The sequence below is a fragment of the Schistocerca americana genome, chromosome 11, assembly GCF_021461395.2.
Source record: "Schistocerca americana isolate TAMUIC-IGC-003095 chromosome 11, iqSchAmer2.1, whole genome shotgun sequence".
In the NCBI taxonomy this organism is placed as follows: Eukaryota; Metazoa; Arthropoda; class Insecta; order Orthoptera; family Acrididae; genus Schistocerca; species Schistocerca americana.
This window is the reverse complement of record NC_060129.1, coordinates 24918907-24939714: the sequence shown is the minus strand read 5'-3', so window position 1 is coordinate 24939714 and position 20808 is coordinate 24918907. Positions and strand designations below refer to the sequence as shown.

At 42.8% G+C, this 20808-nt stretch overlaps 1 protein-coding gene across 7 annotated transcripts in view; it reads left to right on the top strand.

Annotated features, from left to right (window-relative positions):
* The window catches only part of LOC124553829, a 286889-nt gene that overhangs the window by 156348 nt on the left and 109733 nt on the right, over window positions 1-20808 (top strand). For all 7 annotated transcript variants that reach the window (XM_047127821.1, XM_047127820.1, XM_047127819.1 and 4 more), the window contains one exon: window positions 9011-9100. In XM_047127821.1, coding sequence (XP_046983777.1) covers window positions 9011-9100 — 90 coding nt within the window. The remainder of the gene's footprint in view (window positions 1-9010; window positions 9101-20808) is intronic.

Here is a 20808-nt window from a genome sequence, read left to right as displayed (position 1 = left end):
CAGTGTCACAAAGACAGCATGTTTTCGCTAGCTCATGGATTTCATGTATTCAGAAATCGTTTAGGGAGAGTTTCAGATTCAGAAGTTAAGCCTTTAGAATTTTGGCTTTTGGATACTGAAGCCGATCACTTCCTGCTCTGAATGGTAGGCATCCAATCAGTAAGAACAGACTGGTTAGGATCATTATCAGTAACAATTGCTGACAGTCTAAGCATGTAACATGTAAACCATACCACACAACTGACATACGGCAGTGCCATGTCCAAGAGGGCAACGTCAGACTTTCCTACTGAATAACATTGAATGTACTTGCTTTTGATGTTCAGTATCACACAATGCACAACAAAGAATTCTAATAACAGGTGAAATATTAAGCCCACAAGGCAACGTGTAATGAAGGACGCCACAGTACACCAAGCTGCCTGAAACTACAGCATAATGCAAGTGGGAAATGTTGAGGCTGTAGGAGTGATGGTCGGGATACCATGATGGATGATGTGGCTCCAACCCTCATGGGATTGATTGATCGATAGAACGCATGTCATGCCTCTCCTCATTGCTTCCTTTATAGCTGTCAATGCTAAAGTAATTATTAACACACTGTAGTCAAGTCATATTTTGCTTTGTTGAATCAAGTTTTTAGTATTTACTTCGTAGATTCTTACTTATATTGCGCAGATTATTACATACATTGCGTGTGAGTTTCGTATAGGAGGTGTAATTTCGAGGTCTAGTTACTGTAATCGTAAATTCAGACAGATTGTAGCGCAGTCGTTAGGCATTTGTTAAGGTTAGTTCATACATTCTTTGCGTGTTTCCCTTGCGTTATCTAGGCACGGTCTCGTGTTTCAGTAGCTGTTGTTCAGCATCGATTAGAATGGACAGGGACTGTGATTGCTGTGTTTGGATGAGGGCTGAGTTGGCATCCCTTCCCTCACAGCTGCAGGCGGCGCTGACTTAGGTTGCGCAGCTTGAGGCTGTTGCCAATGGGAACCACTGTGGGGAGCCGGACTTGGGTATCACGGGGATGTCAACCTCGTCACGTCTGTCCCCAGATCGGTCTGCCGCTGTGGTTGCCCCGGTTGCTGCCCGCAGTGGGGCTGAGCCCTTGCCTGTGTTTGATTAGGAGGTCGTTCCAAGGCGTGGCAGGCAGCGAAAAACGTTCCTGGAGGCTGATCAGAAAGCCTCCCTGGTGCGTCTGACAAACAGGTTTCAGGTACTGTCTCTGGCTGAGCCACATGCAGCTACCTGCCCTGTTTGAGAGGATGATTCTCAGCCTTCAAGGTCCGGGCAATCGCAGATGGTGGGCTTATTGGTAGTTGGGAGCTCCAATGTTAGGCGCGTAATGGGGACCCTTAGGGTTCAAATGGCTCTGAGCACTATGGGACTTAACATCTATGGTCATCAGTCCCCTAGAACTTAGAACTACTTAAACCTAACTAACCTAAGCACATCACACAACACCCAGCCATCACGAGGCAGAGAAAATCCCTGACCCCGCCGGGAATCGAACCCGGGAACCCGGGCGTGGGAAGCGAGAACGCTACCGCACGACCACGAGATGCGGGCAGGACCCTTAGGGATATGGCGGCTAAGGAGGGGAAGAAATCCAGTGTGCACTCCGTGTGGATTCCGGGTGGAGTCATTCCTGATGTGGAAAGGGTCCTTCCGGATGCCATGAAGAGCACAGGGTGCAGCCAGCTGCAGGTGGTGGCACATGTCGGCATTAATGACGTGTGTCGCTTTGGATCTGAGGAAATTCTCTCTGGATTCCAGCGGCTATCTGATTTGGTGAAGGCTGCCGGTCATGCTTACGAGATGAAGGCAGAGCTCACCATCTGCAGCATCGTTAACAGAACCGACTGCAGACCTTTGGTGCAGAGCCGGATGGAGGGTCTGAATCAGAGGCGCAGACGGTTTTGCGACCGTGTTGGCTGCAGATTCATTGACTTGCGCCATAGGGTGGTGGGGTTTCGGGTTCCGCTGAATAGGTCAGGAATTCACTACACTTAGCTGGCGGCTACACGGGTAGCGGAGGCTGTGTGGCGTGGACTGAGCGGTTTTTTAGGTTAGAAGGCCTCGGGACAGTACGGGGTGGGCTGCAATCTCAAAGGGTGCATGCCAAATACACGACGTGCCTGGATCAAGGAACAGTCGGAATTGTAGTTGTAAATTGTTGTAGTTGTGCTGGGAAAGTCCCTGAGCTTCAAGCGCTAATGGAAAGCAAAGAAGCTGAAATCGTTATAGGTACAGAAGCTGGCTAAAGCCTGAAATAAGTTCTGCAGAAATTTTTACCAAGTCTCAGATGGTCTTCAGGAAAGATAGGTTAGGCAGAATTGGTGGTGGAGTGTTTGTGTCTGTCAGTAGTGGATTATCTCATAGTGAAGTCGAAGTAGATACTCCGTGCGAATTGGTATGGTTGGAGGTTATACTTAACAGCCGAACTAAGTTAATAATTGGCTCCTTCTACCGACCCCCAGACTCCGATGATATAGTTGCTGAACAGTTCAGAGAAAATTTGAGTCTCGTAACAAATAAATACCCCACCCATACGGTTATAGTTGGTGGGGACTTCAACCTTCCCTCGATATGTTGGCAAAAATACTTGTTCAAAACCGGTGGTAGACAGAAAACATCTTCCGAGATTGTCCTAAATGCTTTCTCCGACAATTATTTCGAGCAGTTAGTCCACGAACCCACGCGAATTGTAAATGGTTGCGAAAACACACTTGACCTCTTAGCCACAAACAATCCAGAGCTAATAGAGAGCATCATGACTGATACAGGGTTAGTGATCACAAAGTCGTTGTAGCTAGGCTCAATACCGTTTCTTCCAAATCCACCAGTAACAAACGCAAAATAATTTTATTTAAAAAAGCGGATAAAGTGTCACTAGAAACCTTCCTAAGAGGCAACCTCCATTCCTTCCGAACTGACTATGCGAATGTAGACGAGATGTGGCTCAAATACAAAGATATAGTAGCAACACCAATTGAGAGATTCATACCTCATAAATTGGTAAGGGATGGAACTGATCCCCAATGGTACACAAAACAGATCCGAACGCTATTGCAGAGGCAACGGAAAAAGCATGCGAAGTTCAGAACGCGAAATCCCGAAGATTGGCTAAAATTTACAGACGCGCGAAATTTGGCACGGACTTCAGTGCGAGATGCCTTTAATAGGTTCCACAACGAAACATTGTCTCGAAATTTGGTAGATAATCCGAAGAAATTCTGGTCGTATGTAAAGTACACAAGCGGCAAGACGCAGTCAATACGTTCGCTGCGCAGTGCCGATGGTACTGTTACCGACGACTGTGCCGCTAAAGCGGAGTTATTGAACGCAGTTTTCCGAAATTCCTTCACCAGGGAAGACGAATGGAATATTCCAGAATTTGAAACACGATCAGCTGCTAGCATGAGTTTCTTAGAAGTAGATACCTTAGGGGTTACGAAGCAACTCAAGTCGCTCGATACGGGCGAGTTTTCAGGTCCAGATTGTATACCGATTAGGTTCCTTTCAGATTACGCTGATACAATAGCTCCCTACTTAGCATTCATATACAACCGCTCGCTCACCGCTAGATCTCTACCTACAGATTGGAAAATTGCGCAGGTCACACCAGTGTTTAAGAAGGGTAGTAGGAGTAATCCATCGAACTACAGACCTATATCATTGACGTCAGTGTGCAGTAGTGTTTTGGAGCATATACTGTATTCAAACATTATAAATCACCTCGAAGGGAACGATCTATTGATACGTAATCAGCACGGTTTCAGAAAACATCGTTCTTGTGCAACGCAGCTAGCTCTTTATTCGCACGAAGTAATGGCCCTTATCGACGGGGGATCTCAAGTCGATTCCGTATTTCTAGATTTCCGGAAAGCTTTTGACACCGTTCCTCACAAGCGACTTCTAATCAAGCTGCAGGCCCATGGGGTATCATCTCAGTTGTGCGACTGGATTCGTGATTTCCTGCCAGGAAGGTCGCTGTACGTAGTAATAGACGGCAAATCGTCGAGTAAAACTGAAGTGATATCAGGTGTTCCCCAGGGAAGCGTCCTGGGACCTCTGCTGTTCCTGATCTATATAATTGACCTGCGTGATAATCTGAGCAGTTCTGTTAGGTTGTTCGCAGATGATGCTGTAATTTACCGTCTAGTAAGGTCATCCGAAGACCAGTATCAGTTGCAAAGCGATTTAGAAAAGATTGCTGTATGGTGTGGCGGGTGGCAGTTGCTAAATAACGAAAAGTGTGAGGTGATCCACATGAGTTCCAAAAGAAATCCGTTTTTTTTGTTTTTCTTTTTATTCGTGTCAGAAGCACCATGGATATTGGAATATAAAAAAAATGAATAGCACAGAGAAAGAAATTAATTACAGGCATATGAAAATATATATAAATATATATACAAATATGTGTGCACAGAAACAAAATGTTATAGGCATTTGGCCCATAAGCGTGCTACGTCGACAGCATTTGGGGTTGCCAACATCAGATCCTCTAAAGTGCAGTGTGAAGGACATTCAGGGCAGTTATACATGTGCTGGGTCGTCTGCACCTCTCCGCAGTCGCAGAGATTAGATGTAGTAGAATATCCCCACTTCAGAAGGTTATCTCTTGACCGTGCAGTGTTGGTGCGTAGCCTGTTTAGTGATCTCCAGACCACCCAGTCCTCATCGTAACATGGTGCCAATTCTTCCTTTGGTTCCATCCAGTGCCCTTCTCCCGACCGCTTCCATCTCTCCACCCTAGATCCAGGTTGGTCGCTAAAATCTTCGGTTGCTCTGAGAAAACTGCGTCTAGATTTCAAGCGTTTGGTGGCTGGCTGAGTTTTGTGGAGGGGGTGGCTCTCTGCCATCTCAGCCCTCGCTCTTTCACTATAGGCTGCCGCTTCTCTTCGCACTGCAGGAGGTGCAATCCCAGCAAGATGGTAGAGCTTGCCTGTTGGCGTCGGTTTCAGACATCCAGTGACGAGCCTGCAGGTCTCGTTCAGAGCAATGTCGACCTGTTTAGCGTGGGTAGAGTTGTACCAGACTCTGCTTGCATATTCGCCTGCTGGGAAGCAAACTGCTAGTGCTGTGGTCCTCACTACCTCTGGCTTTGCGCCCCAGGAGGAGTTCGTTATTTTCCGAAGAATATTATTTCTGCCACTCACCTTCATTTTTGTGTTAATACAGTGCTGTTTATACGTCAGAGCCCTGTCTAGGGTTACTCCTAGGTATCTGGGGTTAACGCAGTGTTCGAGGAGTATGTCCTTCCAGAAGACACGCAGCTTACGGGATGCCTGCCTGTTACGGAGATGGAAGGCGCAAACTTGTGTTCTGCTAGGGTTCGGCTTGAGTTGATTGTCGGCGTAGTACTGACAGAGCATGTCTAGCACATCCGTGAGCTTTGTCTCAACATCCTCAAAGGTGTCACCCTGTACGACCATAGCACAGTCATCGGTGTAGATATAGTTTTCCGTACCAGCTGGCAGTGGTTGATCGTTGGTGTATATGTTAAAAAGTAAGGGTGCCAGTACGCTGCCCTGAGGGAGACCATTTTTCTGGGCCCGCCACCTGCTATGCATCCCTTGGAATTCCACAGAGAACCTACGGTTCTCTAACAGACTTCTAACTGTGGATGTGAATTTAAAGTCCCTGGTAATGGCATACAGCTTCTTCATTAGCAGACGTAAGTTGACGGTGTCATATGCGGCTGTCAAGTCTATAAAGGCGACACCGGTTATTTTCCGATTCTCATAGCCGTCTTCAATCAGCTGCGTGGGGTTAATTACCTGAGTTGTAGTGCTTTTCCCTGGGCGGAAACCTGCTTGTTGGGGGATTAGGTAGCGTTCTATGGCACTGGAGAGGCGATCCTGGAGTATTCTTTCAAAGATTTTAAAGATATGGCAGAGAAGTGATACGGGTCGGAAATTTCTGGGGTCATCAGCATTTTTGCCTGGTTTTAAAATGGCAATAACTTTAGCCTTCCTCCAGATTGTGGGAATCTGACCTGTTTCCATGCAATTGTTAAACAGTTTCAGTAGCCATTGTTTAACGTTGGGACCAAAGTGTGTAATCTGTTCAACAAAAATCCCGTCCAGGCCCAGGGCCGTCCTTAGCTTGCATTTCGCTATGGCTTTGTCCAGATCTGCCATTGTGAGAGGGGTGGCCAGAGTTGAATTTCCTTGGTGTTCAATCCTGTCTATTTTGGTCTCCGCCTTCCTGATTTTGGTGTCGGGTTTCCCATTCTTGAGAAGCTGGTGGGCTATTTGGTCGGCTGTGACGGGAGCATGTCCTGGAGAGAAAGTCGGGTCATTGTTGAGATGTTTAAGGAATGTCCAGGCTTTCTGACTGCTCCTTTTCATGTCCAATTCCTGTATTGTCCTCAGCCATTTCTCTCTCCTGGTTTTAGCTAGTGACTCAGTTAGCTGCTCGCCCGCAGTGATAGTTTGCACGGATAGAGGGTTTGCGTCAAACAGTGTCAGGTGTTGCTGCAACTGATCCTCTAATTCTGGCGTAAGGCCTTCAACATAATTGCTTCTGTATCCTCTAGGGATCGATTGCTTGGAACACCACTGCACAGCCTTCACGAAATTGTCATAGAATCTTGGTTCAGGTGGTAGGTTGTTTACAAAATCTTCCATGAGGTTTTGAAAGGTTGACCATTCTGCTTTCTTAAAATTGTACCTACGGCGAAAAGGTACGCTATGGGGTTTAACGACAGATGTGATCTGGCACATTATTGGACGGTGCTGGGTGTTTGGTATTGGTGAGCAAACTCCTTTTGAGCATTGGGACGTTACTTGATGGCTAACGAAGATGAGGTCCGGGTTATAACCTCTCCCCCATCTGCCACTGTTGTAGGAAGCAGGCAGTTTATTGTCATGTATCAGTTTTGGGTTGTTTAGCTCGGCCCAGCAGATCACAGCCGTGCCATTGTCGTCCTCTTCTTGGTAACCCCACTGCGTACTGTGGCTGTTGAAATCACTGATTACAAAATTAATTCTGTCTTTATTAAAATTGTTTACGTTGGAGCTGGAAAAGTCCACAGTTGGTGGTTTGTACACTGATGTAACAGTGCAGTCACTAAGTTCAATGGTTAGCACTTCAGTATCATTGATGTCGTTTATACTGCTTGAAAGGATCTGCATGTTTGGCGTGGTAAAGATTGCGCTGCCGTACTGTCGGTGTGGCTTTTCAGCTACTAGTCGCATGCCGTTTATCTTGGGTCTTTTGAGTGTGCTATCTCTGTGAGTTTCTTGTAGACACAGGACGTCACATTTCTCTTTCTGACAGGGGTCTTGTAGCAGACGTACTTTGCATGCAGACAGGCCTTCAATATTTACAGAGATAATCGTCAGTGCTGGGCCTGATAAGGTCCTTTTCTGTAGGATTGTCATGTTGCTTCTGGAGTGAAAGGATCAGCCGGTATACAACCGCCCAGGGGACGCGCGAGTATGTGTATTGCATTCACATACTCTTCGTGGAGGCTTCTTTCTTGTCCATAGGAATTCTATTACTCGATAAATAGTACAATTCTCAAGGCTGTCAATTCAACTGAGTACCTGGGTGTTAAAATTACGAACAACTTCAGTTGAAAAGACCACATACATAATATTGTGTGGAAGGCGAGCCAAAGCTTGCGTTTCATTGGCAGGACACTTAGAAGATGCAACAAGTCCATTAAAAAGACAGCTTACACTACACTCGTTCGTCCACTGTTAGAATATTGCTGCGCGGTGTGGGATCCTTACCAGGTGGGATTGACGGAGGACATCGAAAGGGTGCAAAAAAGGGCAGCTCGTTTTGTATTATCATGTAATAGGGGAGAGAGTGTGGCAAATATGATACGGGAGTTGGGATGGGAGTCATTAAAGCAAAGACATTTTTCGTCGCGGCGAGATCAATTTACGAAATTTCAGTCACCAACTTTCTCTTCTGAATGCGAAAATATTTTGTTGAGCCCAACCTACATAGGTAGGAATTATCATCAAAATAAAATAAGATACATCAGAGCTCGAACAGAAAGATTTAGGTGTTCATTTTTCCCGCGCGCTGTTTGGGAGTGGAATGGTAGAGAGATAGTATGATTGTTGTTCGATGAACCCTCTGCCAAGCTCTTAAATGTGAATTGCAGAGTAATCATGTAGATGTAGATGTAGTATTACAAAATCACATGATAAGAAACTTAAATTTTGGAGATAAAATTTTTGAGAATAAAATTTTTGAGAATAAAATTTTTGAGAAGATCTTATGTCCTGTGGAAGATGCAGATGATGACACCCAAGATTGACAGAAATGACATAACAACATAGCTCTCTCCAGAAGAGGGCCTCAGTATCTGAACACATTTGAGCCACAACTGTTTTAGAGCAACTTGACTACATAGAACTACTGAAATCCTTTTACAAGAATTTGAAAAGCTTGGCCATTGGTTACCAACCTACATGAAGGCTTTATAAGCAACACAGGATCACAGGCTTTTCAGAAGATATACAGATTCACTGTTTATTCCCCTCTAATACTGGCATACCACTGGCTGTGGACAGTGAAAAATCGTTCTATAAAATTTGATATTACTCTGATTGTTTGGTGTTGGTCTATCTGTAACTATTCTTCTTCTGTCTATTTTATGTAAGGATGAGCTGACTTTATGGTGGAAGCTGAAGGCCAGTAAATTTAGTTAAGAAAACATTTAAAAACCCAGACAACAGTACACAGATGGATTTATTGAAGATAGAGGACCAGTTGTGAGAACTGTTGAGGGGATGGAAAAGCATAAAAACTCTGTAACTGCAGGCAGTATGCAGGGTGAGCATATGACAATAAAGGTTATTATACTTCATGAAATATGCTTTGTCAGAGAGAGAACTTACATTGCGAAGAGCCTACTGAAATGTAGCACAATGCGGGATCATCGGGATGTAAGTTTATTGAGAAATTGGTCAGAAAATTATCGTTTTTATATGTAGCGAAATGTACAAGCAGTTTTCATTGGAATATTGTTTTCTTTTTCCAGGTTCTTGAACATCCTTTGGAAGTGTCATGGTCCACTGATGTTACCGATGATCCCAGACTAAATTTTGGGTGGGATGAAACTGAGAATAATGTAAGCATTTATATCCCTGAATACTGCATATGGAATGGGTAGTCGTAAAAAAGTAGTTGCCTAATTGTTGAATGTTAAGGACTCAATATTTATATTGTGACCATGCCCTAGAGCTTAGCACTATTAATTTCCCAGTATTCTTATATTATTCCAGTTGACTTTGATTGTCAACTATTATTTTTTGACTATGGTTTGTAATGATATATAAAATCTTATTTACAGTGGCCCCTCTAAATGTCAAATATTTTGTGTAATGCATATGTGCAGTACTGTACTTTTATGTAATTTTCCATATAGCAAGGGCCTTACCAACTACATGTCTGCTCTATAAGCCTCTTCCATTTCCCTTTGTAGAGTGTGATGTATGTCCAGTCTAAATTGATGTCTGTGGTGTGCATACTGTAAGACCTTCGGTACACACACAATCAGATTATTTGACTTGTCGCTCTAACGAAGTAGGCGAGTGTCAACAATATGTCTCGTGGTCTTATCGTGGCGTGTTTATCTTCCACCATTATGTCAGACGATAGAAATGCCACTCGCACACTTAGAGTAGCAGATTGATGGTGACCAACTTTAAACATAACTTGATTAATTTTCACACACATTTATTAAAATAATAACAAGCATAAAATTACTTAACTTGATTCTGGATACTATTTACAATTGACAATCTGAAGTTCCTTTGGTCTTCGTACGTTAATCTTATTCTCACATATCTCTGATACTTGACAAAGTGTCTATGCATTTATCTTCATGGCTACGTACAGGAATACGATAATCTTCTTAGGTGCAGACTGAAACTTGACTATAGACTGGTACAGACTAATGCAGACTGGTACAGACTGGGGCAGACAAATGCAGACTCGTACAGACTAATGCAGACTGACTAATCGGAGGTCTGTAGATTCTTTATAATACTTCACGCATTCAGGTATCACTGCGCGAGTGTGATCCGCGAGGAGAAAAGGTTCTACGTTAGCAGCAATCTCATTGGCTGCATTACATATTAATATGCGGATCGACGGAAGCAGAATTTGCTCTGTCTCTAAGGCAGCGCCATCTCGTAGTGCGGAGACGGACGAGCGCTGCGCCCGTGCTGTTGTGCTTAGCGGGGCGCACTCTAGTGGGAAAGTTGTGTACGCACTGACTATGCGGAACTATGTACACAACAATGTCCATCCTAGCTGTATCATCTCAGATGTTGTGTTGCCATTTATTCCAGATCTTTGTCTTTCTCTTGTTGCAACTATGGCCCCAGACAATATTTCTGTAGGCAGTCTATTCTTTAACATTGTTGCTATGTGATCAGCCAGCTCAGCCTTTTCTGTAGTACTTTGACAATGTTGCATGTCCATACCACTCGGGTAGCTCTTAATTTTTCCTATATTCATTTTGTGTTATTGTTGTTGATTGCATATCCAAAACTTTTTCTTAATATTTTTCAGTCTAATACAATAGTTTTTGTCTTCCATTCTATATATTGAAGCTCTACTTCAATGTAATATTACTGGTTAGGTAGGTGTCTGATAATGTTGTGAATAGTGTGAAGATGTCTTTCCTTTGAGATAGTATTATAGCTTTCTTTTCGATGCTGCAAGGTGATCATATATTTCTATATCTGTTCTGTTGTCTTTATTAAACAGTTCACTAAGTACTTGAAATGGTAAACTGCCTTGAAAGCGGATCCATACACAGTCAGTGATGCATCAATGCATCACTTTGAATTTTTTTACTTATTGCTAGACATTCTGTCTTCCCGTCATTAGTTTGTAACTCTTGTTTTCAGTCATTTCACAGTTTTGCACAATTCCACTTAACTCTCTGTTAGAACTACTTATTAATCCAATATCATCTGCGTAGCTGACTAGTAACGTTCACACCCTGCAGTTGGATCCATTGTTGGTCAGTTTTAGTTAATTCTGTATCGCTGTTTTCTTTGATGGAGATAAATAAGATGTACGAAATGGCAAATTTTTTCTCTGACCAGTTTACATTCAGTTTCTCCGAATGGTGTCTTTATTTGGCATAATGTTTCACCTATACACATTTTGACTAATGTGATAAATTTTGAGGGTATTTCAAATTCCATCATGATGCTTGGTGGTGTCCAGTGGTGTACACCATTGTAGGCCTTTTTGAAAGCAAGAAATGGTATGTGGCCATCTACATTTATTTTCTACCCTTTTTCAGTAATTTGTATGAGAACAAATAAATGTAACCATGTAGATATTTTTCAGTGGAAACCCAACAGCTACTCCTGAAACCCTACAGATTGTTCTGAATTTGTTCTCCAGTTATGGCAATCAGCCTGTTTAGACACCAAGTAAAACAATTCCTCTGTAATTATCACACATAGAGGGGCATTTTTTTGTGAATATGATCCATTTATCTGCTGTTTTCCAGTCTGCAAGGCATTGTTTCTTTCTTTGAAATGTTATCTGTTAATAATGTTTGTTCTAATTGCAGTTCTCCATTGTGAAAAATACAGCTTCCATGTTTTTTGCATGTTTCTCTTGTCATTATTTTTCACATTATAATTTGTAAACTGTTCCGTTTCAATGATTTTACGGGAATATTACATTTATATTTTGATACATTCACCATGGCCTGTGGTACTGGAAATCATTCTCTGCTTCTCTTATGATACTGTTGTAGTATTCCTCATGTGTCAGAGTTCATTGTGTTTACTATTAGATTTTATACACTACCTGATCAAAAGCAGCTGAATACTTGATGTGATTCTTAAAGCTTTCCCAGCATACTGAATGTTCAATGAGGTTTTGGGATTTCAGCCAGATCATGTTGACTTCTTGCCACAATATTTCAGCTGGCAGTCGTCCAGCCATCTTCAGGTCAGTGTCCTTCACAGGAGACTGCAAGTTTCCGGTGTCAGCTTTATAGCAAATATTGGTGCAGAAATGCATGCACATTGGTGGCCATCACAGGAACATTCTCTATCGAAATCCATGCCCTCTGGAAATACTATTCCATCTGTGGTGAGCAGGCACATACATAAAGGTGTAAAGTACATGTCTGCCCTCTGTTGGAATGCGCGCTGGCATCGCTAAAAACAGACTTCAGATGTCACAAGATGTGTTGTTATGAATAAACTGTCTTCTCTCAGAAGAAATCGTAGATATCACTGGGTCCCAAGCCTTGTCCAGTTGAAAATCCTCTTACTGAATCCCAAAAGGTTCTTGCTGATGATTTGGTGATACATCTTGTCTCTCTACTGAGACCTTTATTCACAATGACACATTTGGCAACATCTGGAGTCTGTTGTTAGTAACACCAGCGCGTATTCTGACAGAGGACGGACATGTAGTTTTCACCTTTACGCATGCGCCTGCACACCACAGACAGAACAGTATTTCCAGAGGGCACGGATTTCAATAGTAATGGCTGCCAATGCACATGCCAAAATATCGTGGCAAGAAGTCATGATCCGGCTGCAATCCCGAAACCTCACTGAACATCCAAATACCTATTACTGTTGTTGTTGTTGTTGTGGTGGTGGTGGTGGTGGTGGTGGTGGTGGTGGTGGTGGTCTTCAGTCCTAAGACTGGTTTGGTGCAGCTCTCCATGCTACTCTATCCTCTGCAAGCCTCCACCCACCCCCCCACCCCCCCAAGCTTCCCTCCAGTACTAAACTGGTGATTCCTTGATGTCTCAGAATGTGTCCTACCAACTGGTCCCTTCTTCTAGTCAGGTTGTACCACAGATTTCTCTTCTCCCCAGTTCTATTCAGTAAAATCTCATCACATACACGATCTACTCATCTGATCCTCAGCATTCTTCTTCTGTAGCACCACAATTCAAAAGCTTATATTCTCTTCTTGTCTAAACTGTTTATTGTCCATGCTTCACTTCCTTACATAGCCACACTCAATATAAATATTTCCAGAAAACACTTCCTGACACTTAAATCTATACTCGATGTTAACAAATTTCTCTTCTTCAGATATGCTTTTCCTGACACTGCCAGTCCACATTTTATACCCTCCCTGCTCTCATCATCATCAGTTATTTTGCTTCCCAAATAGCAAAACTCATCTACTACTTTAAGTATCTCATTTCCTAATCTAATTGTTGATGTTCATGTTGTACACTCATTTCAGGATACTGTCCTTTTCATTCCACTGCCCTTTTATGTCCTTTGCTGTCTCTGACAGAATTACAATGTCATTGGCAAACCTTGAGTATTTATTTCATCTCACTGGACTTTAATTCTGACTCCAGATTTTTGTTTTGTTTCCATCACTGCTTGCTCAGTATATAGATGGAATAACATCGGGAAGAGGCTACGACCTCACTCCCTTCTCAATTACTGCTTCCATTTCATGCCCCTCGACTATTATAACTGCTATCTGGTTTCTGTGTAAGTTGTAAATAGCCCTTTGCATACTGTATTTTACCCCTGCCACCTTTAGAATTTCAAAGACAGTATTCCAATCAGCTTTGTGGAAAGCGTTCTCTACGTCTACAAATGCTATAAACATAGGTTTCCCTTTCCTTAGCCCATCTTCTATGAGAAGTTGTAGGATTGGTATTGCATTGCATGTTCCTAGATTTCTCCAGAATCCAAACTTATCTTCCCCATGGTCAGCTTCTACCAGTTTTTCCATTCATCTGTAAACAATTGGTGTTAGTAATTTGCAACTGTAACCTATTAAACTGATAGTTCCAATATTATGAAAAGGAAAGTTGCAACTCACCATATAGCAGAGATACTGTGTCGCAGGTAGGCACAAAAAAAGTCTGTCACAAATAAACTTTCAGCCAGCAAGGCCTTTGTCAAAAATAGAAAACACACACACACACACACACACACACACACACACACACACACACACACACACACACACAACCTGCAACAGCAACTCACATGCACATGCACATGACACTTCAGCCTGTGGTAGCTGAAGCTCAGCTGCCAGAGACTGCTGGTGTGTGTGTGTGTGTGTGTGTGTGTGTGTGTGTGTGTGTGTGTGTGTGTGTGTTTACATTCCATCTTAAACTGACAGTTCAGTAATTTTCACGCCCATCAGTACCTCTTTCCTTGGAACTGGAATTACTATATTCTTATTGAAGTCTGAGGGTATTTCGCCTCTCTCATACATCTTGCTCACCAGAGTTTCGTCATGGTTGGTTCTCCCAAAGCTATCAGTAGCTCTTAATGAAAAGTTGTCTACTGCTGTGGCCTTGTTTTAAATTAAGTCTTTCAGTGCGTCATCAAATTCTTCATGCACTATCATATCTCCCTTCTCATCTTCTTCTACATCCTCTTCACTTTCCATAACATTGACCTCAAGTACATCTCCCGTGTATAGACCCCTCATATACTCCTTCCACCTTTCTGATGTTGCTTCTTGCTTAGGACTGGTTTTGCATCTCAGCTCTTGATATTCATATGGGTGGTTCTCTTTTCTCCAAAGGTCTCTTTAATTTTCCTGTAGACAGCATCTATCTTGTTGTGACTTTTTAAGCTTTCCCAGGGGATAAGTTGTAAATAGTCTTCATAGGTTTGCCGCCAGATCACATTGTGCAAATTCCACAATATTTCCTCGGTGCAACTGTCAGACATCTTCAGGTGGTTCAACCTTGCTGGTGGCTAGGTACGACTGACAGTATCCGCATGTCAACACTCTGTTTCTATAACATGCATGCATGCATGCAAAGAAATTGGTACAGAAATTGTGCATATGCATATGGTGCCATACTCAAACTCCCTCTGCCAAAAATCGCAGAGCCACTCTCCTTCCCATGCGCTGTATGCTGCATTTGCCAACAGTGCGGCCAGACGTTACTGACCAATGACTGTACTTGACCAGTGTTATGAAAGGTCTCTTATCAAATAATCTTCATTTTCACATCATGATTTAATAGCAGCCAATGCAGGGTTCCAGGCTGTGTTCAGTTGAAATCCCATTTCCCTGTTGATGAGATTATCGGCTGTACAGATATGTATTGCTTCCTTAATGACACAATCCCAGAAAGATGATGCCAGGGATAAGACTTCTGTCTTTTCATTAGTCATGTGGTGTCCTGTATTCAGACAGTGTTCCGCAGTTGCCGACTTTTCTTGTTGACAAAGGCGTGTATGACACTGATGTTCATCGCAGCATTCTTGTAGTGTGCAGCACGTCTGGCCTATATACGCTGCCCCACATTGTGGGTGATTGAGTGATCTGGCCTTGTAACCTCAACCAAAATGACCGAATACCTATTGGTGGACATTAATATTGAGTGTGTCTAGCCTTTGCCTTCATAACGGGTTGAACTCTGCTGGGGACACTTTCAGTAAGGTGTCTATATGTCTTCCTCACTAGTCAAAACGAGAAAATGTAGTGCTGCTGGACACAAGTTTGTAGTAAAGTCAATATTCTAGCTCATGCCAGTGGTGTTTCAGTGGGTTCGGATTGGGACTGTGGGCAGGCCAGTCCTTGAGCTTCATTTAGCTGTGATTGTTCCTTCACATTTCCACTTCAATATCACATGACCAATAGTCTAGGGGGGAATCTTTAGAGCTGTTGACACCTCTCTGATGGATATGTCACTGATGTGCCATCCAGTGACTAGTTGATGTTTGAAGTCACTGAGATACTCATTCTACTGTTACTGTTCTTTACTAATAACCTCCTCTTATTCTAGTGAACCACCTCTTGTGAAATCTAGTGACCAGTTCTGCATTACATAAGGGCGTCTGGATACTTTTGATCAAATAGTGTAGCATCGTTCTTTCAGTGTGATGTTGTTCCTTTCTTAAATGCATGTTTTCCTCACATTTCTCCTCTCTGACATTTTATCTTCCCACTTTCTGTTAAGCCAGATTCGGTTACAATGTTTTTTTTTTTTTTTTTTTTTTTTCCTGTAACTTTGGAACTCACTTCTGGAACACTATTATTCAGCTGTTCCCATGTACTTTCCTATATAGTTGTATCTTGTGTGCCATCCTAGATTTTATTTGGTTGCTTTCCATGTGTTTTGTAAATTTTATTTTGTTTGTTGTTTTTCATCTCTTAATTTCCTAATTTTTGTCTAGTAATTTCATCTATATTTCTATTTGGTTTCCTTGTAAGCTTGGTTTTCGTTTGTGGCATGATTAACAATTGTTAATGTTGCAATACACACCATTAAAGGTTCTAACATATTTAATATTGTTTTGGGACCTTGTTTGGATGCCAACATGATCAGTCTGCTTCACTAGTTTTCCATCAGGTAATACCCATGGCCCTAAATGCACATGTTTGTGCTGAAATTTTGTGGTGCTTAATATGAGATCATTCGACATCGAAAAGCTTAGAAATCGAATTTTACTCATGTAAGCTGTAATTGTGAATAACTGGTTTGCAGATTTCTTTTTTTTCTACTTCGATGTTAAATTCCTATAACACGACTTTTACATTATGACTACTTAGTGAGTTTTACATTCCTACCAGATAATGGTAGATTTTTTTCTTCATGTTGTCATTCTTCTCTTTGATAGGTACATATGTATTTAGAAATGTTATGTCCAACCATTCTGTGTGAGTTGTGGCATACGGTATTTCTTTACATCATGTTCGAATTCCTTTTTTGAATCACTTATGATTTGTGAACATATTCTTGTTCCAAACTCATGGCACTGTCTGAAATCTTTGTACATTATTGTCCCGTCTCCTATTTTCTGTGACCCCCATACTTTGCCATTTTTTTCTTCTGTCAAGGTACCACTAGTATCTTGTATTTTCACACTTCATTTGCTTTGAAAAATGATGCTTCACAGTTTGAAATAAGAACACTGTTACTGAAAAACTGTTCCCATACTTCACTTGACAGGTAATATACAGGTATTGATTGTATTAGTCCATTTTGTACAGTAACTTTTCCTCTATTAAAGTGTGATGGGTTATCTTCTATTCATCACACATTTTACTTGGCAACTGAATATATGTCATCTTATTTAAGCAAAGGATCTGTAGCAGTATTTCTATTTACTTGTGCAACTGGCACTACAATCAATGTTTGTAGCATTTCCCTTGTTACTGCTGTACCATACTTCTCTTCTTTTCGTATTTACCAGTTTTCATTATTTCTATATTTTATGATAGATTTCACAACCTGCTTACCTCAATTTTTTGTCAATTTCTTCTGAAGGAAATAAATTATTCTGTGCAAAATGCCTTGGTTAATGGACCTACAGAGACAAAAATAAAACAATTTTACCAGTAACCTTACTGAAATATCAGTAACTACTATCCTTTGAATGTCTTGTAACTTTAATAAGTGGCATTTTAATTTTCAGTATTCATCTGGGCTGAAAAAAAATAGGAAAAAATTAAACAGTGGAAAATACAGGATGGAATGCATCTATAATGGAAAGGATAGATGCCACAGTAGAGATGCTGAGTTGCAGAAAGGCACAACAAAAAGCTGTTAGAAAGTTAGTTTTCAGGCCAACAAGGCTTTTGTCAAAAAGTAGACCACATAGATACATGTACACACTCATGGAAATGTAACACACACACACACACACACACACACACACACACTACCACAGTTTTTAGCAGCTGGTGCCAGACTGCAAGCAACAGGACATTATGGAAGAGGCAACCAGGTGGGGGTAAGGAAGAGGCCGGGGCAGGGAAGGAGAGGGATGGCAGGGTGTAGGGGTGGGGGATGGTAAAGTGCTGCTGGGAGTGTGTAGAAATGAGGTGGAGAGTGGGGCAGCTAGGTGTAGTGAGAAGATTAGGCAGGGCAGGGAAGAGAGTGGCAGGAAAAGTAAAAAGACAGGATGTGTTGGTGGAATAGAGGGCTTTGTAGTGCTGGAATGGGAACAGGGAAGGGGCTAGATGGGTAAGGACAATGACTAACGAAGGTTGAGGCCAGGAGAGTTAAGGGAATGTAGGATATATTGCAGAAAGAGTTAGCACCTGCGCAACTCAGAAAACGTGGTGTTGGTGGGAAGGATCCATATGGCACACTGCTGTGAAGCAGTCATTGACATGAAGGACATCATGTTGGGTGGCATGCTCATCAACAGGGTGGCCCACTTGTTTCTTGGCCACAGTTTGTTGATGGCTTTGTTGGTTGTCACGCCCATGTAGAATATATCACAGTGGTTGCAGCTTGGCTTGTAGGTCACATGACTGATTTCACAGGAAGCCCTGCCATTGATGGAACAGGTGATGTTTGTGAGAGGACTGGACTGGATGGTGGTTGGGGGGGGGGGGGGAGGAGGAGGGTGTATGGGACATGTCTTGTATCTAGGTCTATTAGAGGGATATGAGCCATGAGGCAAGCGGTTGGGAGGATATTATGTACATTTGTTGGGTAGCAGAATGTCACTGTGGGAGAATTGGGAAGGATAGTGGGTAAAACATTTCTCATTTCAGGGCATGACAAGAGGCAGTTGAAACCCCTGGTGGAAAATGTACGAGGGCCGTTCAGAAAGTAACCTCCGGTTGATTTAAAAAAATACATCAAGTTAAATAAAAATATTTTAATATATACATCTTACAACTACATCTTTGCACTATTTTTCTACATAGTCTCCATAGCGATTGAGGCACTTATCGTATCTCTTCACAAGCTTTGAAATTCCTTCTGCATAAAAATCACCCGCTTGTGCCTGGAGCCAGCCTGTGACCGCATCTTTGAGCTCTTCGTCGTCATCAAACCGCTGTGATCCGAGCCATTTCTTCAAATGCATGAAGAGGTGATAATCACTTGGCGCCAGGTCTGGGCTGTAAGGTGGATGGTTGATAACGTCCCACTTGAAGGACTCAAGAAGGGCCGTTGTTCTGCGAGCAGAGTGAGGACGGGCGTTATCGTGCAAAAAAACGATACCGGAAGTCAGCATACCATGGCGTTTGTTCTGTATAGCCCGTCGTAACTTTTTTATTGTTTCACAGTACACGTCTTGATTAATGGTCGTACCACGTTCCATGAATTCAACCAACAACACCCCTTTGGCATCCCAAAACACCGTTGCCATCAGTTTTCTGGCAGAAAAATCTTGCGAGGCTTTTCTTGGTTTGGTAGGCGAATTTGAATGTGCCCACATCTTTGATTGTTCTTTTGTCTCAGGGTTCACGTACTTAATCCAGGTTTCGTCACCAGTCACGATTCTGTTTAACAATGGTTCTCCTTCGTCCTCATAACGTGACAGAAAGTCTAATGCAGAGGCCATTCTTTGAGTTTTGTGGTGGTCGGTGAGAATTTTGGGCACCCATCGTGCACAGAACTTACGGTAACCCAATCTTGCTGTCACTATCTCGTACAAGAGAGTCTTAGAAATCTGTGGAAAACCAGTAGACAACTCCGACATTGAGAAACGTCGATTTTCACGAACTTTTGCATCAACTGTCTGAACGAGTTCCTCAGTCACCAATGATGGTCTACCACTCCTCTCTTCATCGTGAACGTTTTCTCGTCCACTTTTAAATAAACGTACCCATTCACGGACAACTCCTTCACTCATAACTCTTGGTCCGTACACAGCACAAAGCTCACGATGAATAGCTGCTGCAGAATATCCTTTGGCTGTAAAAAACCTTATGACAGCACGCACTTCACATTTGGCGGGGTTTTCTATTGCAGCACACAATTGAAACTGCCACAAAAACTAAACTAGCGCAGGTACGACGTTCACTCGACCACGGCTTGATGCCGACTGACCTGTTGAGTGCGTGAACGCACAGATGGCGTCGCTACTCCCCCTCAACCCGCACTGTGACCAATCGGAGGTTACTTTCTGAACCGCCCTCGTAATTCAGTTGCTCCAGTCCCAAGTAGTACTGAGTCACAAGGGGAACACTCCTCTGCAGCTGGACAGTGCAGCTTTGGGAGGTGTTGGATAACTGGAAAGATAAGGCCCAGGAGATATGTTTTTGTACAAGGTCGGGAGGATTATTATGATCTGTAAAGGCCCCCATGAGGCCCTTGGTATATTTTGAGAGGGACTGCTCATCATTATAGGTGCTGTGGCCATGGGTGGCTAGGCTATGTGGAAGGGACTTCTTGGTATGCAGCTGCCAAATAGGTGGTTGGCAAGTTTGATGTGGACAGAGGTACTGGTATAGCTATCTTTGAGGTGGACGTCAACATTGATGGCTTGAGTAGAACCAGGTAAATCAAACGGGGGAGAAGGTGTTGAGTTTCTGAAGGGATGTGGGTGGAGTGTCCTCACCCTCGCTCCAGATCACAAAGATGTCATCAGTGAATCTGAACAAGATGAGGGGTTTGGGATTCTGGATGCTTAGGAAGTATTCCTCTAGATGACCCATTAATAGGTTGGCATAGCTTGGTGCCTTGTGGGTGCCAATATGGCCCAAATTTGTTTGTAGGTAATGCTTTCAAAGGAGAAGTAATTGTGGGTGAGGATGTAGTCACTCATGGCGACTAGGAGGAAGGTAGTGGGTTGGGAATCCATCAGGCATTGGAAGAGTTAGTGTTCAATAGCAGTAAGGGCATGGGCATTAGTGTAAAGGGAGGTGGCATCAGTAGTGACAAGCAGGGCACCACATGGTAAAGTGTCAGGAACTGTGGAGAGTCAGTGGAGGAAATGGTTGGTATCTTTTATGTAGGAGGGTAAGTTGTGGGTAATAGGCTGAAAGCTAACTTTCCAACAGTCTTTTTGTTGTGCTTTTCTGTGACTTGGCATCTCAGCTGTATGGTGGGTGGCAACTATCTTATTAATTATATTGTTGCATTCCATCCTGGAT